The sequence below is a fragment of the Myodes glareolus genome, chromosome 9 (assembly GCF_982192425.1).
Source record: "Myodes glareolus chromosome 9, mMyoGla1.1, whole genome shotgun sequence".
Taxonomy (NCBI): domain Eukaryota; kingdom Metazoa; phylum Chordata; class Mammalia; order Rodentia; family Cricetidae; genus Myodes; species Myodes glareolus.
In genome coordinates this window covers 1,244,506-1,268,753 of record NC_142034.1, presented here as the reverse complement: position 1 = coordinate 1,268,753, position 24,248 = coordinate 1,244,506, and the positions used below count along the sequence as shown (strand labels likewise).

The window sequence follows — 24,248 nt, the reverse complement described above, 5'->3', positions numbered from 1 at the left end:
GCAGTGATGTGTTTGTGTCGAGCTGGCAAGGGATAGTTGCTGGCTGGTTTTATGTCAGCCTGATACACTAGAGTCTTCAGAGAGGAGGGAACCTCAATTGAGAAAATGCCTCCATAAGATCAGGCTGTAGACACCCCTGTAGAGCATTTCCTTAATTGGTGATTGATGGGAGAGGGCCCAGCCCTTTGTGGGTGGAGCCATCCTTGGGCTGGTGGTCCTGGGTTCTATAAGAAAGTAGGTGGTGAAAGAAAGCTGGGTGCTGGTGGCACGTGCCTTTAATCCCAGCACTTGGGAAACAGATGGATCTCTCTGAGTTTGAGGCCAGCCTGGTCTACAGAGTGAGTTCCAGGACAGCCAGGGGTACAAAGAGAAATTGTGTCTCAAAAAACAAAACAAAGTCCTGAAAGAGTGTCATCCCAAGAGCAACCTTATCTTCAGATGGGCAGGATTAGCAGCGCCCGACGGGGCTTGTCGGAGGACTAGCCCAGGCTTGGCTCTACAGAGTCTGCGGGAGTTCCTCACAGCTTCAGGACAGACGTCCATGAACTAGCTCCAAACAGAGTTATTCTCTCCTGCTACGCAGGCCCACACCTGACACTGCGCTTCATGTAAATGCCTGCAGAGGACCTGTTCCAGGCCACATCGGCCTCTGATGTTTGCTCCTGGTGCTCCTGGTGTTCCTGGTTGTAAGTCTGTCACTCTAGTCGCTGCCGTCCTGTGCACCTGTGTGTCCTCTAAGGACAGCAGGGACAGGGTCGGGACCATCTTCACTAGCATGGCCTCATCTCAGCTCACTACATCCTTAGCAGTACGACCTCCAGTGAGTCAGATTCTGAAGTTCTGGGGTCAGGACTTGAACCTGAGTCCTGTGGGGAATGCGACTCAGCCCACAGGCATCCACGATCAGTGTCTGTCTGGAGTCACCACTGAGTTTCTAGGCCAACACTCTGTGGGGGGAAAACTGTCTTTTGATCTTAAGTTACTCAGACACCATGTAAGAAGGCATGTGTCTGTGCACAGAGTTCTAACCTCCTCCTCAGGATCTGGTGATGAAAGGTTTCTAGGCCAGCAAGATGGCTCAGTGGTAAGACCACCCGACTTGAAAGCCTGGAATATGCATCATGGAAGGAGAGAACCAGCTCCTGAAAGCTGTCCTCTGAGTCCGCCCACGTGGCACACACACACACACACACACACACAGAGTGACACACATACATACACACACTAAATATAATAAAAGTTGAAAAACAAAATAATAAAAAAAGGTCCCATGACTACACCCTGAAATGTTACTCTGGACATTTGACAGCACGTTCAATTATTCACAATTAGCACCACAAACTGATGAGGTCAATAAAATAGGAAACACCATTTCGCATTTTAAAAATGAAGGCAAGGTAGGTAAGGTGGCACATACAATTAATCCCATCACTCGGGAGGGAGAGGCCAGAGGATCTTTGTGAGTTCAATGCTATTTATAGTGAGTTGTAGGCCGGTCATAGGTCAGAGCTACATAGTGAGTCCCTATCTCAAACAAACAAATAAAAACCAAAAAACTAAAAATAGGCCGGGCAGTGGTGGTGCACACCTTTAATTCCAGCACTCGGGAGGCAGAGGAAGGCAGATCTCTGTGAGTTCAAGGCCAGCCTGGTCTACAAGAGCTAGTTCCAGGACAGCTAGGGCTGTTACACAGAGAAATTCTATTTCGAAAACAAAAAACAAAAACAAAACAAAACAAAACACATCCTAAAAATAATCAAAAAGAAAAAAAGGGGGGCTGGAGAGATGGCTCAGAGGTTAAGAGCACTGACTGCTCTTCCAGAGGTCCTGAGTTCAATTCCCAGCACCACATGATAGCTCACAACCATCTGTAATGAGACCTGGCGCCCTCTTCTGGGCTACAGGCAGAATACGGTATATATAATAAATAATAAATCTTTAAAAAAAAGAAAACTTAAAAAAAAAAAGGCATCTGAGCTCCTTGCTAGGGACGATGTGGCAGGATGCAGGTGTCTCGGCTTGCCTTACCCAGAACCGTGTGTTAACGCTCTTCTCTTCTCCAGCCTTCCTGCTCCTGTGAGCTCCAGCGGCCTGAGGAGCTGCCATTGCTCACATGCCTGTCCTTCACGAGGCTGTCTGAGTCGTACATCCCAGAGTACAATCAACCAGCCGGGCTCCCGTGGCTCCCGTGACTGGGCGATTCCCATGCAGCAGGGGTGGGGTCCTCACAGATGCATGCTGGCTTTGAGTGCTCAGAGTCAGCGCAGGGAAGACTGTTCCTGGGCTGTGTGTGCCCCACAGAAGGACTGTGGGGATGAGTGTGTGCAGGGATGGATCACAAATCCGGGGACTTGATCATGCGAGGAAAGTGCCTACTTACATTTCTCACGTGTTTTCGACAGAGAGCCTAAGTAGTCCATGCTGGCCTTGAACTCATGATTTTCTTCCCTCAGCTGCGTGAGTGCTGAAATTCCAGCATGTGCCACCACACCTGCCTAAATTTAAATACTGTGTGTGTATGTACGTGTGCATTACATGCCAGTGTGTGCATGTGTGTCCAAGTGTCATTGTGTGGAATCAAGCAACAGCACTGGATGACTCTGTAGATTTAGGTCCTCATGGTCACACGGCAAGCACTTCGCCAACCGAACTGTAACCCTATCCCTTCAAATATTCTTATTTTGGGGGTGGATGGGGTTTGAGACAGGGTCTCAATATATAACTCTGGTTTGCCTGGAACTCACTATGTAGACCAGGCTGCTCCCAAACTCACAGTTCTTCTGGGATTAAAGGGAGGAACTTTAATTCTTTACCATGCCTGGCCTTTGAAATATCTGTAACTATGGCCAAGCCCCATCGCATGCGATAGAGGGAATCCTGCCACCTGGTCCTCCATGGCAACAGACGCAAAAGGCAGAGAAATGAATCAATGAGGATTGATTGGGTAGGGAAGTAGGACCAAGGGAAGGGTGTAGGGACTTTATAGGGTGAAAATGCTTGCTGGAAGTAGACATGGTACATTCTCTCACCAGTCTCACTGCTCAGGGTGCTAGGACCTTCATTTCACCACACTGAGGGGTGGTGAGTACACCTCAAAAAAAAAAAAAAAAAGAAAGAAAGAAAGAAAAAAGAAAAACAGCAAGGGAAACAAAACCATTTGCAGGCCTGGGATAATGCTATTCCCTACCTCTCTCAGTCTAAGGTTGCCTCTAGCCCCCCCCCCCCCGCAAGCCCCCTGAGCCCCCACCCTGAACCCTCCCAGTCCCTCTGCCTAGGAATTTAGTCCTGCTGACAACTGCAACAGCTTAGGCAGATTGGTCTCCATGGCGGTAGTATCCACCTCTATGAAGAAGAGACCAGTGCAATGCCTTTGTAGGCTTTGATGCTTGCTCCCACATAAAGGTGGAAGGGGAGAACCAACTCTACAAGCTGCCTCTGACCTGCGAATGCTTGCCGTGGCTCCCTCCAACAACAATAATAAATATAAACATAAAGTTAAGAGACGGAGTTAGCAAATTAATGGTCTCGGGAGGTAAAGCCTGAGCATTTAACGATGAGCGGTTCGAGACTCAACAGTGACTCGACACTGCCCCCTAGTGTCGAGTGGCGCCTTTGGATGTAGGGATGGAGCTTCGAGGGCTAAAGAGCAGAGCAGTCTTCACACTGGAACGCCCGCTTTAACGCTGTAAAGCTTTGGACTTGCCCTCGTTGAGAGGGGCTGGACCGAGAAAGCCCAAGCCGACCTAGTGGACACGGAAGTCTCTCCTGCAGCTGTGGACAGAGGGAAGGAAGGCTCTTCAAGCCAGCAGGGGGCTCACCTGTGAGTCCTGTCCAGGGACTAGCCCGTGTGTCCGCAGAGTCTCCACGGCCTGGTCTCGTTCCAGTGACACAGCCTTCAGCAACGTCTCCTGTTGATGCAGCGCCTTCTCTGTCTCCTGGAGCTTAGCAGCAACCTGGGAAAACGTCCATCAGTGGGCGGGAACCAGCACCCTCCCGCTTAGAGAGTGGACAGCAGGAGCAAACGCACAGCCACAAGACCTAATTTACAAGCAGCACTCAGAGCGCTAGGGCCACCTAGTGGTGGGGCAGGACTTTCCTGTTCAGCTATGGTACCGAGTTTGCCCTGGTCAGGGAGGGGCCGTCTCAGCACTCTCAAAACCAGGCCGCAGTTAAGGAAAACAGCTCATATGATGAATACATCTGGGGATAGGGCAGAGACTTATTTGTACTCAGACTGGCCTTGAACTTGGGATCCTTCCTTTCCCCTAGCAGCTGGGATTGCAGGGCCCCATCACTGCACCAGTGTGGCTGTGACTCACTGCTATAAATTAACTGGTATTTGAGGCTTTGTGTTTTCTGAGTAAAAAAACTAACATGGCAAGGGCCAAACCCATCCTCTACAGTACTGCATGAACGCCGCACCCAGAACTAGCCAACACACCTGGTCTCTGGCCTTGGTCAGCCCTTGAATCAAAGTCTCTGACTTCTGGATCTGGTCTCGCTCAACATCATCGCAACGGCGCTGCCAGTCTAGGCCCAGCTGCACCTGGTCACGCTCCAGGCTCTGTTCCCTTTCCACTGCCAGGGACAGTTGCTGCTTGTACCTATAGACATAGTCCAATGTCCCATGTTGTTGTGAAATATTTTAAGATGTGTTACATTTGTTTATACTGTGGAACATTTGTTTTAATGATGCAAAGATGTGTTACATTCTTTTATGTTGCATTTGTTTAACTCTGTGAATCTGTGTTACTTTGCCCGTCTAAAACACCTGATTGGTCTAATAAAAAGATAAATGGTCAATAAATAGGCAGGAGAAAGGATAGGCGGGGCTGACAGGCAGAGAAGATAAAGAGGAGGAAAAATCTGGGAAAAGGAGATGGAGGAGCAAAAAAAGGAGGAGGACTTTTCTTGTCCAGCAAGCCACGAAGTAAGAAGTAAAGAAAGATATGCAGAATTAGAGAAAGGTAAAAGTCCAGAGGCAAAAGGTAGACGGGATAATTTAAGTTAAGGAAAGCTGGTTAGAAATAAGTCAAGTTAAGGCTGGGCATTCATAAAAAAGAATAAACCTCTCTGTATATTTATCTGGGAGCTGGGGGGCGGGTCCCTCAAAGAGCAAAGAAATAAAACTACACCACGTTAACTTTCTTTCCTGAGGTCCCTTCAACATGAAAAGCAAAGGCAGAATGCAGGATGAAGGGCTGACATGATGCTCTTCCGCGTCCTTCCCATCTCAACTGTAGCTCGTACTAAGGAAGGATGCATGCATGGTGCAGGGAGAAGCTCTCCTATGAGAGACCTGGAGGAACACTAACACATGTGGACAGGTGAGCATAACGGGCAGATATCAAACTTTTCCAAATGCTGGAGAAAATGGTGCTGGAGGGAGGTGGCCACACTCAGCAGAGAGAACCAGTGTACGAACAGGAATTGAAGGTGTCACAGCTAAACCAGGACTGGACTGTAAAAATCCCCTGAATAGAGAGGCAAAATTGGAGCATGTGCCACTGGAACATGAAAGCTGGAAAAGCAGGAAGAGCAGAGGGTCCATGTCAGACAGCAGTCTGAGGACAGAGGGGGCAAACGGGCCTGTCCACACTAGTACAAAACCCAGCACGATCAGTGAGCAGCCGGTACAATCCTAAATGCAGATGCACCTGACATCAGAGCTGAAGACAGAGCAGAGGGTTATACTTTTCTATAACCGACAGAACCAGTAGGCAGATCACAAGGACATGGGAGACAAGAATACTGTTAGCCACCAGAGTGGTACAGGTGACATTTTCAGAGCCCAGGCTGCAACAAGAGCATGCTTTATCTTTTAGGTCTACTTAGCCAGCCATCAGGGCAGAGCACATTCCAAAACCATGAAACAGATTGCATAGAAAGTCAGTTGTGCAAGGTGCAGGGCCGGGTTAGGTCGGAATCACTGACAAATAGTACTGGGACTAAAATCACCAGAGATTAGGCAACATGGTTCTAAATCATCTCCTGGCCAGAGAAGAACATACAGGAGACTCAGTATTTCAGCTGAACAGCACCAGGATTTGTTGGGTGTAGCTAAGCTGTGTTTGAAAAGAAATTTATAGCACAAATCGTATCTGATGGGAGGAAGGATGTCTCAGAGTAAATCATCTTGGCTCCACTGTCAAGATCAATAGGAACAAATAACCAAATCCAAAGGAAATAGAAGAAAGTAGTAGTAAAACTGAAAACAGAAAAAAAAAACAGTTGAAAAAAAATCGAATCGAAAAGCTGGTTCTTCACAAGATCAGAAAATCAACAGACCTGATAAGCCCGTAGTAAGGCTGGGCGGGAGTGAAGGAGAGGCCATAAATGCTCAGTGTGTGAGCAAGAGGGGCACATGCAGCAAGGTAACAGGAGCCAGGAATGTGTGCAACAGTGAGATGAAGTGGACAGACAGACACAAAGAACCAAATGAACAGAAAAAAATATCAGAGAGGAAAAATCTTTTTTAAAAAAGAAGAAAGAAAGAAAAAGAAAAAAAAGGCAGCTAGTTGGGTAATGGTGCATGCCTTTAATCGCAACACTCAGGAGGCAGGCAGGCGGATCTCTGTGAGTTCAAGGCCAGCCTGGTCTCGAGAGCGAGTTTCCGGACATCTGGAACTGTAATCACACGGAGACACCCTGTCTTGAAACCTGCCCCCCTTCCAAAAAATAAAAGGCAGCTACGAACTCAAGCATCACAAGAGTACTGAGTATCAAAAAGAATCTGCAGCATCCTAACCTCAAAGTGGTGAAGACGCTAGAGTCAAGATGTCACACTCAGATGCCCAGTTCAGGTGGCCCCACCCCACAGGAGTCTGGGTTAGAGGGTAGGGTGCATGTGTCTGTGGTCACCCAGATTCGTCTTGTGGACAGTGCTTTACACCTGCCTGACTTGGTTATTAATGGAAAATAGGCCCTTGCCTTCAATCAAGCATATGTCCTTACAATGAACAGGAAACATGTTTTTAAATTTAAATTTGTTTTCTTTCTTTCTTTCCTTCCTTCCTTCTTTCTTTTTCTTTCTTTCTTTTTCTTTTTTTTTTTTGAAACAGGGTCTCTCTATGTAGTCTATTTTTTTCTTTTTTTTTCTTTATTTATTTCTTATGTATACAACATTCTGCCTCCATGTATGCCCGTACGCCAGAAGAGGGTGCCAGATCTCATTACAGATGGTTGTGAGCCACCATGTGGTTGCTGGGAATTGAACTCAGAACCTCTGGAAGAGCAGCCAGTGCTCTTAACCACTGAGCCATCTCTCCAGCCCCCTCTATGTAGTCTTGATGTCCCAGAATGCTATGTTGTCCTTGAACTCATGAAAACCTGCCTGCCTCTGCTTCAGAGTGCTGGGGTTAAAGCTAAAACACAAGCGTGTTGAAGGTAGAGGAAGTGGCCACTCCTCAGCACCCATCAGCCCTTTGGCTGCTTTCCTTGAAGCCTGAGAGTCTTCATCTCAAAGGTTTGTGGGCATGCCCTCTTGGCTTGGGGGTCTGCTCTCTTTACCACCACAATCTGCTTGCGTCTCTTTTACTGCTCCTCCCCCAGAGAAGGCAGGGCCAAGTTTCTTTTCCTGCAGTTCCAATCCCGAGGACCTGCCTTGAGATAGTACCTGTCTATGTCCTTCTGGAACCTGGCCACCTGTGCCTTGAGCTTCACCTCTTCTTCCTGTAGCATCTGAACCTGAAGGTCTTTGGAGACAGCCTCCTTGGACATCTGAGTGATCTGGGCATCCCAGGCAGCTTTCAAAGCTGCCGCGTCTTCACGAAGTCTGTACGGGAAGAAGTGTGTGAATCCAGCTAGGTTTCCTTATACTCCCTCAGCTTCTATATAGACTCGGAGGAATGCACACACAGTTTCTATATAGACTCGGAGGAATGCACACACAGTTTCTATATAGACTTGGAGGAATGCACACACAGTTTCTATATAGACTCGGAGGAATGCACACACAGTTTCTATGTAGACTCGGAGGAATGCACACACAGTTTCTATATAGACTCGGAGGAATGCACACACAGTTTCTATATAGATTCGGAGGAATGCACACACAGTTTCTATATAGACTCGGAGAAATGCACACATAGTTTCTATATAGACTCGGAGGAATGCACACACAGTTGCCCAGTCCTTAGAGGAAAGCCACAGTAGAAGTCACACTATTGCCTACATTAAGACCATGGTTCTCCTCAGTGAGACACATCTGGCTGTCAGCCATGCAAATGTTAGCTAATTGACTATAAAGGGCTAAATTATGCAGAGTGGGAAGGCGATCGGCACCCACAGCCTATGGGACTGAGGACTGAGGAAGTGCTGTTGGGGACTGATCATTGCCTAACACAGCCCCTAACATATTTCAGTGACAAGCACAAGAAGGTTCCAGAGTCCACTCATTAGCTTGGCAGTAAAGTGCTGCTGGGACAGCCACCCAAACCGGACATTTTCCCCAGGAACAGAGCATCAAGCGGCCCTCTTTAGGGAAGGCATTGTGCTGATCTAAGCAAGACCATCCCTCCTCAGAGGGACAACTCTGTTCCTTAACAGGATTCACCAGTGATCACATCCCTGAGCACAGACCTCTTGAGCCATGAGCTGTCTGTCAAGTGTGGTGTATCAAGCAGACTGAGTAGCTGCAGCTACTCCAGAGTGAGGCCGCCCTCGATCAGGAACCCAGCATCGGTGCTGCAGACCTGGTCTGTGCCAACATCTCTACACGTTTTGGGAGTGCTAAAAACAGGCACACGGAAGGCGTCGGTCTCCAGCCACCCTGGGCAGTTGGCCTTGTCCTTCACATTCTACCTCACTTCCCAAGCACTCGGCCCAGCCTAGGAGCTAGGGCAGGACTGCCGCAGCCTCACTGTGGAGACCAGTGGACACTGACCATTCCAAGTGAAGCAGGCAGGTCACCACGAAACCCGTTTTTATCCTACTCCTACATGTTTACCCAGGGGGCCTCAGCAAACCCACTGAGTGGGAAAGCTGCTGAGCACTGAAGTTGTCACTGAATGCCAGTGTGTGCTCTGGACAGAGACGAGAATGCTATCTCAACTCCCAGAAGTGAGAACAGTGCCCTGCCTGTGTAGTAATAACCCTTAATAAGCAAAAAATACTTAGAGATAGAAACTAAAAGATGGTTAAAACTGGGTGTGGCATATAATTCCAGCACTTGGGAGGCTAAGGCAGGAGGATTATGAGTTCTAGGCTAGCCAGTACTATATATAGTGTGTGTGACCCTCTCTCAAAACAAAAGCAAACACATGTAGTTTAAGGCTTCAAGAGCAGGCAGGAAGCAGCCAGGTTCTAGGAGGTCCCACCATTGCAGCTATACTCATAGGGAACTGCAACAGTAATGAAGCAGCACCCCACTCCCGCAGCACGCCGAGGCATCGCTGGCTCATCGAGGTGAGCTGCCTTAGCGTCTTACCTCACCGATCGATCAAGAGCACGACTTAACCAAGTAACATGGAACAAGCGTTTTAAAATTCAACTTAAATTTGGTTTTTTGTTTTTTATTTTTGTTTTTTGAGATAGGGTTTCTCTACGTAGCCCTGGGCATCCAGGAGCTCACTAGTAGACTAGGCTGACCTTGAACTCATAGAGATCCACCTGCCTCTGCTTCCTGTGTGCTAGGATTAAAGGTGTGCGCCACTATCACCTGGACAATTTATAATTTCTTATTTTTCCGTTATGTGTGCAGGTATTTTGTCTACATGTGAGTGCTGAGGATTGAACTCAGATCCTCTGGAGGAGTGGTTAGCGCTCTTAACCACTGAGCCATCTCGCTAGCCCATGCGGAATAAACTTTAATTTCCTGAAACATCATAGTTCTAAGATCTACTTCTTCCCCTGACAGAAATGTAATTTGGCAATGATTTTCTGTTAAAAAAAAAATAGAAATACCCCCATCCCAAAGAAACACCCGGCTGCTAAGTCTGGGAGCATGAGCAAAGGGCATTACGTCAGTGTTTCTACTGAACACAGTGTCCCATGCCATTTCCTCACCACCCAGGATGAGGGCGCAGGGCTGCCGCCCAGCGCTATTACAACAGTTGGCTGACACGAGGCACAGGTGGAGCAGGTTGCCCAAACACTCTGGCCTGGATTGGATATTGGTGTACTGAAGCCCTGGGAAGACTGAGGGAGGAGAACAGAGGCTTCCAGGACAGGGAGACCTCATCTTAAACACAGGCAAAACAAAATGTAAAACCCAGAGCTATGTGGTCCTGAAATTCCAATTCTGTTCATATCCACAGGAGAAGAAAGCAAAGTCTATAAGGGAGGTCGGCTCGCCCGTGCCAACAGCAGCGTTGTCCACGCTCAACAGGCCAGGAGCATCTGCCTTGGTTTTGGGGATGAGGTCTCTCAGTGGGACCTGTGGCTCAATGATTATGCTAGGCTATTTGGCCATCGAGTCCCCATGGCTTTGGAGACGTACAGTTTGACACAATTACGATGATTTAAAAGAGAGTGGCAATCTGCAAACGTGAGTGAACCAACCTTGGGGACTCGAGTCTCTGCGACAGCCCAGTCAGGAAGGCCAGTGCCATACGCTTACAACGTCACAGAGAAAGCAGACTGGAGGTCGCTGGGAGACTAGGGAAGGAGGGAAGCCAGCGTGAATGGGAACAGTCCCGTCAATGGCTAGCATCCGACATGGTGGCACACGCTTGCATCTCGGCACTTGGGAGGTGGATGCACAAGGATTATAAATTCAAGGCCAACTAAGGTTATAGGGCAAGTTCTGGACCAACTTTAGTCATATGAGACCTTGTCTTAGAAAAAGCAAAAACTAAAGAAAAACTTTGTTATGTATACTTTACCACAAATAATCATAAATATAAAAACTACACAATTAAAAAGAAAACATTAAGAGAAATGGTTAGAAAAAAATGACCAGAAAGTCCCTAAAGTCCCTCCCACTTACTGCATGCAATTCCCTTGGTCTGAAATGGCCATGCCTGGCCAGGGCTCGGGCACACAGGGCTGCTGGGAGTGGCTCACTTGTCAATAAGGGCGTTCTTTTCCTTGGCGTCACCAGCTCGTGTGCACTCGGCCCTGCGCGCTTGTCCCTCCAGGGTTTCGCAGTGGGTTTGCAGCTGCAGCACCCTAGCCTCCAGCGCTCGCAGCTGCTCTGCATGGGCGCCCTTCACTGCTGCCAGCACTGTATCTTTCTCCCTGGCTTCACGGTCAAGTTCTTCATGTCTGGAACACAGGGAAGGGCCCGACTGGGGTTCACTCAGTGCTCTGGAGTCTCCAAAGTGTCTGCCATCCGTTCTCACACTACAGGAGTTCCTGATGCCCACTGCAGGCAGCAGCTGCCCACCCCTAGCTTTACCGGAGTGTAAAAGCTGTGGGTGAGCTTGCTCTTCCTATGTAAGCAGCTATTCTTAGATGCCAGGCTCCTGGATGCCCCACAAAACTCACAAGACAGACACCAAAACAGTTCACAAAGCACTCTTAGCTCACCAGTGAGACCGTGACCGGCCCACGGAGGGCACAGGAGCACGCTTAGCTCACCACTGACACCGTGACCGGCCCACGGAGAGCACAGGAGCACGCTTAGCTCACCACTGACACCGTGACCGGCCCACGGAGGGCACAGGAGCACGCTTAGCTCACCACTGACACCGTGACCGGCCCACGGAGGGCACAGGAGCACGCTTAGCTCACCACTACAATGCTGTGATATAGCTACAGTTACTGTGTTTCCTTTGGAAGAGAAAGTGAATGATTCTTGCCCTGTGGCTAAAATCCTAGAGCCTGGCTTCTAGCTGAGCTCACTCATGGGGCCTCTCACCTCATCCCCAAACCACTCCATGGAGCTACCTTGTTGACAGTGCTGTTCCAGCACCTCCTGAACCCCACGATAGCCTGGGGGAAGGGCAATGCTTCAATGGCCCTGCTGAAGTCCCCACCTTGAGCCAACACACCACCTACTTCCTGGGTGTCTCAGACACCTTGGCAACATGAAGCACCTGCTGCGGTTGGCTGGGTCCCAACCTACTCTGGTCACAGGGTATGTCAGCAGGAAAAAGAGAGCTCAGAGAATCTACATCCATGAGAATAAAAGAAAATTGCATCAAGATAGTAAAGTTTGGGGCTACAGTCTAAAATTTAAAGGTAATAAGACATTCAACTTTTAAATGTTAACTTTCAATTTTTAAAATATTTAGTGGTGGGCATGTGTGTGAAGTCACGTGTGTGAAGTCACATGTATGAAGTCACATGTATGAAGTCACGTGTATGAAGTCACGTGTATGAAGTCAGTTCTCTTCTTTAACTGCATGGGTTCCAGAGAAGGAACTCTGGCCACCTGCTATGGTGGCAAAGATTTTATGTACAGAGCAAGCTCACTCACCTATAAAAGTTAACTTTTAACTAAGGCAATACTTTTTAAAAGGCTGTTTTGGCATTGAAGATTAGATCCAGAATTTCAGGCATGCTAAGCTTGTGTTTTACCAATGACCTGGAGTCCTGGCCCTTAAAACATTTTCAGTTTTGAGATGTTGAAAGCCTAACCCTCTGAGGAAGCAGAGCATGGAGCCAGAGAATCACGTGAGCACAGGTTACCTGTCACAGGGCCCTTGTCGCCAGTGACTACAATCCAGACTCTTTTCCAGAGGCCCCCACCCAGACACAAATACTCACTTCCTCCTGAAGGTGTCCTCGGCTCTCTTACTGGCCAGCTGTACAGAGTGAAGCTCCTTCTCCAAGTCCTTTATCCTAAACAAAAATTGTATCAGTAAAGAGCAGTTACAGAAGAGGCCGAAGAGAAGAGCTGGCATAAGCTAGGAAGGCAGGGCCACCAGGATCTAGCCCTGATGGCCACAGTGCCTTAGGAGGAGAACCCACGCACCGAGCATCCTTCACGGCCTCCAGATTCTGGAGCTCCAGGGCATGGCCCTGTAGCCTCCTCTCCAACTCGATGTGCTCTGCCTCTGCCTTCTGCAGACTCTCTGTTGCCTGTGCCCCAGCTTCTCTCAGAGCCTGCAGTTCTTTGTTTAGTAGCTTCACCTACGAGATGGGAGGTCCGAGAGCAGCTGTGGGAGGATGCCGAGGTGCTCTGCAGCTCAGATCAAAGCTGGCGACAGTGAACTGGAGAGCTGGAGAGCCTGCGGGAGCCCCGGCAGGGACAGTTACCTTGAGCTCATGGGTCAAGACTATGTTGCTCATGTCACCTGCCCTCAGCTGGAACTCGTGCTCCCGTCTCTGAATTTCAGATTCAAACCCCAGCAGCAGCTCCTGGAACAAGGGAGTCGGGAGTGAAGGAGGGCAGCGACCTCAGACACCTGCTCAGGCTGGGGACCACGGTCCGTCGTGAACTGCAATGTCTTTATAGTACACACAAAGTTTGCTGTTCTGCAGCATGATAGTTACCTACAGAAAAGAAGGCTTCATACTTTCCTACCACTGCTCTTCAATATGTATCTTTATAGCTCTTTGGTTTTTATTACGTTAGAATGCTGCATTTTAAAAATTTGTCTGTCCAGGTAAGTAGTGGTGCACGCCTTTAGTCCCAGCACTTGGAAGGCAGAGGTAGGCGGATCTCTGTGAGTTTGAGGCCAGCCTGATTTACTTCCAGGACAGTCAGAGCTGTTTCACATATACATATTTTGCTTGTATGTATGTCATTTGCCTGCATGTATGTCTGCGCACCACAAGTGTGCCTGGTGCCGTTGGAGGCCAGAAGATGGCATCAGATTCCCTGGAACTGGAGTTACAGTTGGTTGTGAGCTGCCACATGGATGCTGGGATTTCTGCTCTAAACCACCACATCTCTCCAGACCACAAAAAACTTCTATCACGTTGTACTATATTTATGTAAAGCAATCTTCTCATCGTTGATATCAAAATATCAACCAGCTCTGAAAAAACTTGAAGATGCTTGATGTTCTACAGTATCAAGCAGGCAGCCAAGATTTAATCATTTTTGTAAAAATAAACAAGCAATCCAATTCATTAGTAGGCAAATTTGCTTTCTTTGTTAATAAATGGTCGCATTAAATGTAAACAAAACTATTTGTTTGTCTTTGTTTTTGATAGGGTCTTACTGTGTAGCACTGCCTGGTCTGGAACTTACTATGTAGTTAAATTTTTTTTTTTATTATTTATGAGTGTTTTGCCTGCGTGTATGTCTGCACACTGCATGAGTGTCTAGGGCTTGCTTGCATCAGATCTAATGGAACTGGAGTTACAGTTTTTAGCCCCCATGTGGGTGCTGAGAATTGGACCCAGCTCCTCTGGAAGAGCAGCCAGAGCTCTTCCCCGCTGAGCCATCTCTCCAGCCCCAGTAACTTGCTGTGTAGACCAGGCTGGCCTGGGATTCAGAGATCCACTGTGTAGACCAGGCTGGCCTGGGATTCAGAGATCCACCTGCCTGTGCTCTCAAGTGCAAGGACTAAAGGTGTGCACCTCCATGCCTGGCGCCCAAAGAACTTTTTATTTCTTCACATTTATCCACTTGCATGTGTGTGTCCGCACATGTGCACACTTGCATGTGTGTGTCCGCACATGTGCACACGTGTGGGGAGGTCAGAGGACAACTTGCTGGAGTTGGCTCTCTGCTTCTACCACATGAGTTCTGGGGACAGAAATCAGGTTGGCAGGCTTGGCACAGTGCTTTTACTCAATGAATCATCTTGCCAGTCAAGAAAGATTTTAAATTAACTTTATCTATGATTTATTACCAGTAACTGTGTGATTTGTATTTCTATTTTATATACATATACCAATATATATCAAGCTACATAAAAATTTCTCAGGCAAGTAGGGCGGTGGTGGCGCACTTAGGAGGCAGAAAGAGACAGATCTCTATGATTTTGAGACCAGCCTGGTCTACAGAGTGAGTTCCAGGATGGCCAGGGCTACACAGAGAAACTCTGTCTCAAAAAACAAACAAATAAAAATTCTCAGGTAAAATGGGGCAATAAACGAAATCACTTTAAGAAGCCTCTCTCAGCCAGGAGGTGGTGGCACACACCTTTAATCCCAGTACTCAGGAGGCAGAGACAGGTGGATCTCTGTGAGTTCAAGACCAGCCTGGTCTACAAGAGCTAGTTCCAGGACAGGCTCCAAAGCGACAAAGAAACCCTGTCTTGAAAAACCAAAAAAAAAAAAAAAAAAAAAAAAAAAAAAGGAGCCTCTCTCTAAGAGATGAACGACTCATGGATGCTGCCCTCAAAGGGGCTGGTGTGGCTCCCTCAGTTGGGTCAACATGAGCTGCACAGTTGCTGCCGTCAGGGTACCACATGCATTAGGGTCAGCACGTGGGCTGCACAGTCGCTGCCGTCAGGGTACCACACGCAATAGGGTCAGCACGTGGGTTACATAGTCGCTGCCATCAGGGTACCACACGCATTAGGGTCAGCACGTGGGCTGCACAGTTGCTGCCGTCAGGGTACCACACGCATTAGGGTCAGCACGTGGGCTACATAGTCTCTGCCGTCAGGGTACCACACGCAATAGTGTCAGCATGGGGCTGCACAGTCGCTGCCGTCAGGGTACCACACGCATTAGGGTCAGCATGGGGTTGTACAGTCGCTGCCATCAGGGTACCACACGCATTAGGGTCAGCATGGGGTTGCACAGTCGCTGTCGTCAGGGTAGCACACGCATTAGGGTCAGCATGCGGGCTGCACAGTCGCTGCTGTCTGGGTAGCACACACACTAGGGTCAGCATGCGGGCTGCACAGTCGCCGCCGTCAGGGTAGCACACACATTACGCACATCTCCTTCTCATCTCTCTGACATGGTGAGGTCAGCCACGGTCAGCCATGGGGTCCTTGGCTGATGAGAGTGTATGGATCCTCCAGCTACCAGTAATCCGAAACAGCCTAATTTCTCTACTACCCAATGTCAGCTATCCTTCATCTCGTTTTTGCTCAGCACAGAGCAGGAGCCCCTGGGAGGGCTGAGTGCTCAGGAACTTATGAGTCCTTTAGACCTGGGCCCTGCCCTGCCCACCACCAGACTCTGGCCCTGAAAGCAGGGCTGAGGGAGTACAGGCGCAGCTGTGAGGGAGCTGCCCCCAGCCCTACCCTGTGGAGCACACCGTCCAGCCCGTGAAGACAGGCCCCATACAAATGTGTGAACCATGAATTCTGCACCTATGGCTGCTCACGTACCTGCTTAGGAAGCTGTAAAAAGCATGACTGAGAAATCACATTTCACATTTTCAGTCCCTTAAAAGGTAAATGTGAAATATGAACGGTCACATGAGTGACCTTACTGGAATTACGATGTTACAATCATTATAAATTACAGCATCATGGGGATATAGCTTAGTGGTAGGATGCTTGCCTGTCATGTGTGATGCCCTGGATTCTGTTCCAAGCATAGAAACAAACAAAAAAGGAAGGAAGGAAGAAGGGAGAGAAAGCGGGAGGGAAGAAAGGTAAGAGGGGGCGAAGGGAGAGAGGGAGGGAAAGGTGGGAAGTGAGTTGGTGGAATATACCGATAACCCCGAACTTGGGAGCAAAGACAGACAAGTTCTAGCCAGCCTACATGGTAGGAACCTCTCTGAAAAGATCCACACCAAAACCAGCCACTAACCAATGACAGCAAACCCACAAATCATGAAACATTGTTTTTTTTAATTTTATGATTTATTTATCTTTTATTTTATGTGCATTGGTGTGAAGGTGTCAGGTCCCCTGGAACTGGATTTTCAGACAGTTGCTAGCTACCATATGGGTGCTGGGAATTGAACCAGGGTCCTCTGGAAGAGCAGTCAGTGCTCTTAACCGCGGAGCCATTTCTCCAGCCCCGAAACATTGTTTTTTGTTTTTTTCTGAACAAAACCCACAAGGGAAGTTCTGCAGGCTCTGGCTACCAGAGAACAGGGATCCATACTACATCGAGCCAGTGCTGCCACCTTCTGGTCCTGCTGGTCAACACGACATGCATACTTGTCCGGCCTCTCACTGTCCTCCTTGTGCCCTTGTCTCAACAACTAGCACCCTTTGTGCTCAGACCAAACTGAGGCATCTGTGGCAACAGCCTCCTCATGAGCCGCGGCAGACGTCCCACTGGCTCCCCTCTAAGCGTGTCGAAAGCTGGCCTGTTCTCATCCGCTGATCCTCAATCATGTCAGTGCTCTGTACAAAAGCCCAGGGTTCCCCATGCTGCTCGGGTTCCTGCAGGGCCCTGCAGACCACCTGCACCGCCAACAGTCATTCCTCCCATGAACGTGAACTCTAGTTTCTAGGTATCCCTGCACACATAGGCAGGTGCTTGTCCTCCCCCTGTGAACTCCCCACCCCACCCCCAATGCCTAATAGTCCTTCTTGACCACTCACTCTACCTGAAAGGCGAATCCAACCACATCCCACACCTGACCCTCCTGTTTCTCCATGTCCATGCTGGGAAGGCTAGGATCTTGCTCAGGTAGTTAACTGCTCCAAGGATGTTCTTTGCTCTGTGAGGGCAGGCAATCTAGGTATGCCAGGTATTCATGCCCGACCCAGAGCCTAGAGAGCTACCAGCATGTAGCATGCATTCAGAAACATTTCAGAAATGAATGATTAAATTTCCTTCAACATCTTGTGACCCTGTGACTAACCGACGAGAAGGAAGACTCTCTTTGCGTACGGTGTGTGATGAAGGTAAGCAGGCCAGTTCCCAGACATCAGTTTGTTTCAGTTTATATGAGAAAAACCATTGATTTTTAATCTCAATTTTTTATTGATATTTATTGAGCTCTACATTTTTCTCTGCTCCTCTCCCTGCCTCTCCCCTCCCCCCTTCAATCCTCCCACAAGGTCCCCATGCTCCCATGCTTGGAGACCCAATGAGTCTCCAAGAACTCAGGAGATCTTGGTTTTTTTTTTTTCTACTTTCTACTTCCTATGTATGTTTCTCTTAGGGTCCTCATTGTTGTCTAAGTTCTCTGGGATTGTGATTTCTGGGCTGGTTTTCTTTGCTCTATGTTTAAAAACCACCTATGAGTGAGTACATGTGATAATTGTCTTTCTGTGTCTGGGTTACCTCACTCAAAATAATGTTTTCTAGCTCCATCCATTTTCCTGCAAAATTCAAAATGTCGTTATTTTTTCTGCTGTGTAGTACTCCATTGTATAAAAGTACCACATTTCCTTATCCATTCTTCGGTCAAGGGGCATTTAGGTTGTTTCCAGGTTCTGGCTATGATAAACAATGCTGCTATGACATAGTTGAGCATATGTCCTTGTGGTATGATTGAGCATCCTTTGGATATATACCCAAAAGTGGTATTACTGGGTCTTGAGGAAGGTTGTTTCCTAATTTTCTGAGAAATCTCCACACTGACATCCAAAGGGGTTGTACCAGCTTGCATTCCCACCAGCAGTGCAGAAGTGTTCCCTTTCCCCCACAACCTCTCCAGCATAAGTTGTCATCAGTGTTTTTGATCTTGGCCATTCTTACAGGTGTAAGATGGAATCTCAGAGTTGTTTTGATTTGCATTTCTCTGATGACTCAGGATGTTGAGTATTTCTTTAAGTGTCTTTCAGCCATCTTAGATTTCTCTGTTGAGAGTTCTCTGTTTAGGTCTGTACTCCATTTTTTTTTTATTGGATTATGTGTTCTTTTGGTGTCCAATTTCTTGAGTTCTTTGTATATTTTGGAGTTCAGACCTCTGTCTGATGTGGGGTTAGTGAAGATCTTTTTCCATTCTGTAGGCTGCCATTTTGTCTTGTTGATTGTGTCCTTTGCTTTACAGAAGCTTTTTATTTTCAGTTTTTAATTTTAATTTATTTTATTAATTGTTTCTCTCAGTGTCTGTGCTGCTGGGGTTATATTTAGGAAGTAGTTCCCTGTGCCAATGCATTCAAGTGTATTTCCCACTTTCTCTTTTATAAGATTCAGTATGGCTGGCTTTATGTTGAGGTCTTTGATCCATTTGTACTTGAGTTTTGTGCATGGTGATAGATATGGATCTATTTTCATTCTTCTACATGTTGGTATCCAGTTATACCAGCACAGAAAAACCATTGTTTCATTGAATCTGTTCTACTGACAAGGCTGCCCAACATGTGAGACTGTGGCCTGACCTCTCCTCACAGCTTCACAGCTCCCCCCAGTGTCAAGACTGCTCCGGGCCACACCAGGCTGGGCTGACTATTCCAACCCACACTAACCCTCCTGCAGCAGATATGCGGTTTCTTCTTCCTGTGATAGAGATGACTGGAGATGACAGAACCCATGCTCCCTGATGTCGAAGGGACCCACGTGCATTCTGCTGAGTCTGCGCAAACTACCTACCTACCAGCCTTTTCCACTGAAGTCCCTCTCATTCCGCTTTCGCGGCTCTGGTACCATCAAAAATGGGTCATTTCTTACACATCATGGTTGTTTAGCTGTTTTAGGTAGTTGTTAACTTTCTGAGTCAGAGTCTCATTCTGTAGCCCAAGTTGGCCTACAAACTCATGATGACCCTCCTGCCTCAGTCTCCCAAGTATTAAGACTGCCAGCTTGAACCATCACATCTGGTACAATTAGTTTTTTCTCTTTTTCTTGTTGGTTTTATGAGACAGAGTTTCTCTGTGTATCCGTGGCTGTCCTAGAACTCACTCTGTAGATCAGGCTGGCTTTGAGCTCACAGAGATCCTCCTGCCTGTGCCTCCCAAGTGCAGGGATGATGGGGAAGCTCAACCAATCACGTCTGGTTAGGGTGTGGCCACCTGGAGCCCAGGTAGAAAAACCAGGAGATGCAGGTGTGCACCCTCTCTTTGCGGTGCCCGCCGGACCTACCGGATTTCAGAACTCCCATTCTTGTAGTGTAAGTTTTCCCCTCTTTAACCATTAAAGTATTCCTGTTACTCTTTTTTTTAAAAAAATATATTTATCTATTTATTATGTATACAATATTCTGTCTATGTGAATGTCTGCAGGCCAGAAGAGGTCATTACAGATGGTTGTGAGCCACCATGTGGTTGCCAGGAATTGAACTCAGGACCTTTGGAAGAGCAGGCAATGCTCTTAACCACTGAGCCATCTCTCCAGCCCCTCCTGTTACTCTTGAGCTAGCCTGGTTACTTATCATACCGACCTAATTCACTACACGGGGATTACAGGCATGCACCAGCACCACCCAGCCAATTAGTGTTTTCTTGGCCACATATTTCTGGCTCTGACTTAATGTGTAAGACTCCTGGCTGTTTTGGAAGTCAAACCCTCCCACAATGGACAAAGTTCTTGGTCCCTAAAGGAAGTGCTCTGAGGGCCATTCCTGTAGATCACAGGAAGTCCCGAGTCGTGGCGGTGTCCTGAGCAGTGAAGAGCGCCAGTGACTCCGCTTCCATGTGGAGGAGGCAGGGGCTTGCGCTCGTGCCCTTTGTACTGTGAGCCCAGCCTCTACTGCTGGCCTCCTCTTCTAGACCACGCTGGTAGGAGTGGCCACATGTGCAGGTGAGGTTAGGACGGTCAGCCTTACATGCGCCCTTTCAGTCCCACGTGCCATGCTGCTGTACAGGCAGCAAGGCCCCGCTTCACCCATGAAGGTCTATGGGAAGAGGTCCTGTCTCGAGAATTGCTCTTCTCAGTGCCCAGAGAACTCAGCTGGTTCTCTGTAGGTGCCACATATACCTCTACATATCTTGCCAAAGGCACCCTTAGCCAGGGGTTAAGAAATGTAGTGGTTTGAATGAAAAGAGCCCCCTATTTGAGTATATAATTCCTACCTAGTTGATGGAACTGCTTGGGAAGGATTAGGAGGTGTGGCCTTGTTGGAGGTGTCACTGGGGGTGGGTTTTGAGCTTCCTTTCTCTGCCTAGTGCAGTACTGATTACATGTCAGCTCGCAGCCGCTGTCCAGCACCACGCCTGCCTGATGCTACCATGCTTCCCCCCAGAGAGTTTCACCCTCTGAAACTGTAAGCAGGGCCCCAGTGAAATGCTTTCTTTTGTAAGCTGTCTTGGTCACAGTGTCTTTTCACAATAGAGAAGTAGCGAAGGCCAGAAGCATCAGATCAAAACAGCTCTCAGAGTCTCACACTCTGGGAAAGGGCAGACGTGAAGGCAACAGGGCTGACTTCTGGCTTCGGCTTCTCCAGTGTCTTAAACACAATTCTAAAAGCAAAAAGTGTATGACTGGGAATCAATTGCATCTGCTGTGGGGAGCACATGAGTCTGTGTTCTGCACACTGTGGATGATGCTATTACATGAAGGGCCCAGCTTCCAACAGACGTGAAGGAGACCCTGTCCACCATCATGGACACAGTAGCAGCAACACCACTGAACGTGGACTCTGTGTAAATCCTCAGGCTATGCTCTCCCTGCATCTCAGCTCGCTGAGGCTCTGGATGGTACAGGCTCGCCTAGACTCGCAGAGATTCACCTACCTCTGCTGGGATTAAAGATCCTTTTTGTAAGAAAATTTTTGATCAGCCACTGGGTCTTGGTATAAACTGAACACTTGGCCATAAGCCCTCAATTTACCATGTGACTACAGCTGGTTCATCATCTGATCCACTAAGCTATTTGGTATCTGCTGCAATACACCGTAAGGAAAACAAGGAAAACTGTTATCTGCAGGACTGGACGTAAGCAGACCCAAGATCACAGTGTTACAAAGGCTCCTGCTCTCACTCCTGCTGCTGGGCCTTCTCTCCACAGCCTCCACGGCCTCGGGCCACGTGAACGAGTTCACAGAGGAAGATAAGACAGGCACCACCTGAGGGAGCATAGCTGTAACACACAGGTCCTCCCTACAACATTCCTGAAGGAATCGCCCTTCTTAGCAGGCAGAACTTTGGGCAATGAAGCCAATGGTACATTTTGTTTGAAAGAAACAAAAATGGATAAATAAGCAATTATATACTGATTCATGTGCTGTAGCCAGTGGCTTGTCCGGATGGTTGGCTCCTTGGAAGGACTTGAATACTGGTGAGAAAGACAACTGAGGAAGTGTGTGGACAGATCTCTCGTGACCTCAGCAGAGGAGTTCAGTGATCTGCTCTGTAGACAGTAAACAACCTCAATCTCTTTCTTCTCGTCCTCTTTCTTCAGTTACCCCTATAATTGCCCAATGGATTCATGAGCAATGTGGCCATGGTGGCAGGGATGGAGGTTATGCATGGCTTCAGTAACACAGACTTCTCACTTAGCAAGGCTGATCTGGCTGTGGCTACTGCTGAGCTACAATATGGCAGCATTCCCTGGATGACCAGCCTGAAGCCTGGGGGCAGGCTGGTGACACGGAATCGCTGCATCATCGCATCCTTATGAGAACAGACACTTGTTCTGAGTGGCTTTGCTTTCCCAGCATGGAATGCGTCCATCAGTACTGCATTGTATGGACCACAGAATGCCTCATCCACAGGAATGGTATTCCACAGAGCATGGCTTTTGAGCAAGGACTCACTCACAGCCAAAGAAGGGGTCAGTGGGCTTATGACTGTTAGATTAATGGGTCTTACCAGGGTCTCGTCATCATGAGTAGTTGGCTTGACTAAGCAGTGAAATGGTCTTTTGAGATTAAATTATAGTACCAGTTGGGTGGCATTAGGCTTCTGGGCTGAAATAAGGTTGTCTAGAAAGTTGAGTCTACTCTGAATTGGAATTTGAAAACCATGGAGATAAGTCATGGGACCAGGAACTGAGAGGTGGAATTAAGAATTGTATTACTATCACCTCCAGCTTCCAGGATGCTCTGTTGTCTTAGAAGCCTTGATTTCAGAGAGGGAAATTCTTCTATCAGGAACAATGGTCCACTGGACAGCACAGACACTGTCTATCACTTTGGGGCCCTCAGGCCTGTAGGTCAACAGGTGAAGGAAGGAGCTATGGTGTTGACTGAGGTGAGTACCCCAGACTACCAAGGAGGACTGGATGATCACGCCACAATGGAGATTAGGAAGATCCGGGGATATCTCTAGTCATGTTCTGTGATTACAGTCAGCGGAGCCAGACATGGTAGAATATTAAGTATTAATTTCCTTTTTAAAAAATATAAGAAATGACATTTTATTTTTAAATTAAAATATATTTTTAGTGAAAATACATGTCCCTTTACTGAGCATTTACAGATTGTTAGGCTCTGTACAAAATGCCAAAAGTTTAGCCAGGAGGTGTTGGTGCGAACCTTTAATCCTAGCACTCAGGAGGCAGAAGCAGGCAGAGCTCTATAAATTTGAGGCCAGCCTGGTCTACAAAGTGATGGAGGAGGGTTATCTATCTATTGTTACTTTCATTGGTTAATAAAGAGACTGCATTGGCCTTTTTGATAGGCCAGCCCTTAGGTGGGTGGAGTAGACAGAACAGAATTGTGGGAGAAAGAAAGCAGAGGCAGGCAGTCGCCATGACTCTCCTCTCTGAGACAGCCTCAGGTTAGAATCCTCCCGGTAAGCCACCACCTCGTGGTGCTACACAGATTATTAGAAATGGGTTACTCAAGATGTGAGAGTTAGCCAATAAGAGGCTGAAACTAATGGGCCAAGCAGTGTTTAAAAGAATACAGTTTCCGTGTAATTATTTCGGGTAAAGCTAGCTGGGTGGCTGGACGCAGCCCGCCGCTCCTTTTACAACAAAGCAAGTTCTCAGACAGCTAGAACTGAACTGAGAAACTGTCTCAAAAAACTAAACAAAAACAACAAACAAACAAAATGTTTGTTTATGCTCTTTTAGAGCAGAATCTACTGTTGTTCTCCACTTGTTTTGGGTTTTGGTTTTGATTTTCTGAGACAAAGTCTCATTGTGTAGCCCTGGCTGTCCTGGAACTCATTCTGTAGACCAGGCTGGCCTCTAACTCAGAGATGCACCTGCCTTTGCCTCCTGAGTGCTGGGGTTAAAGGCATGCGCCACCACTGCCAGCCTCCACTTGTTTTCGCAGGAGACTGACATCCAGTTCCGCTGTCAGACTGACATCTTCAAGGTCGCTCAGGACACAGATTTCTAGCCAGGGGAGAGCACATCACAGTTAAAGTGGAAGTCCGGAAGTCCGCCCGCCAACTGTTGTTTCTGAAGTCGCTACTTCCTCTTCTCCCTCCAAAGCCACCACTTTTACCTCCTCTTCCTCCTCCTGGACTCCACCTGCCACTGCTTCTCCAGGACCCTTCTCACCTGGAGGATGAGACGGGAATCTCTGCAGTGGCACCGACTTTTAGGGGTCTGTACAAAACTGCTGTCATTTTTAAAAAGTAAGTTATGTTTAAGTTTTCTAACAATTTAACTAAAAAAGAAATTAGAGTGTCTTCAATTTGTCCTTTGTTTTCTACATAAACAAAAGTGTTGAAATAAGGCACCTTGAGCTTCAGAGAAGGCTCAGTGGT

At 47.8% G+C, this 24,248-nt stretch overlaps 1 protein-coding gene across 9 annotated transcripts in view; it reads right to left on the bottom strand.

Annotated features, from left to right (window-relative positions):
* The window catches only part of Ccdc57 (coiled-coil domain containing 57), a 97,806-nt gene that overhangs the window by 60,326 nt on the left and 13,232 nt on the right, over nucleotides 1–24,248 (bottom strand). For all 9 annotated transcript variants that reach the window (XR_015003371.2, XR_015003370.2, XR_015003373.2 and 6 more), the window contains 7 exons: nucleotides 13,144–13,245; nucleotides 12,860–13,017; nucleotides 12,652–12,726; nucleotides 11,005–11,205; nucleotides 7,616–7,774; nucleotides 4,442–4,604; nucleotides 3,819–3,953 (listed from right to left, as the gene is read on the bottom strand). Coding sequence is in view for 6 of the 9 variants with exons in the window: in XM_087909640.1 (XP_087765766.1) it covers nucleotides 3,819–3,953; nucleotides 4,442–4,604; nucleotides 7,616–7,774; nucleotides 11,005–11,205; nucleotides 12,652–12,726; nucleotides 12,860–13,017; nucleotides 13,144–13,245 (993 nt within the window). In the remaining 3 variants the exon portion in view is untranslated. The remainder of the gene's footprint in view (nucleotides 1–3,818; nucleotides 3,954–4,441; nucleotides 4,605–7,615; nucleotides 7,775–11,004; nucleotides 11,206–12,651; nucleotides 12,727–12,859; nucleotides 13,018–13,143; nucleotides 13,246–24,248) is intronic.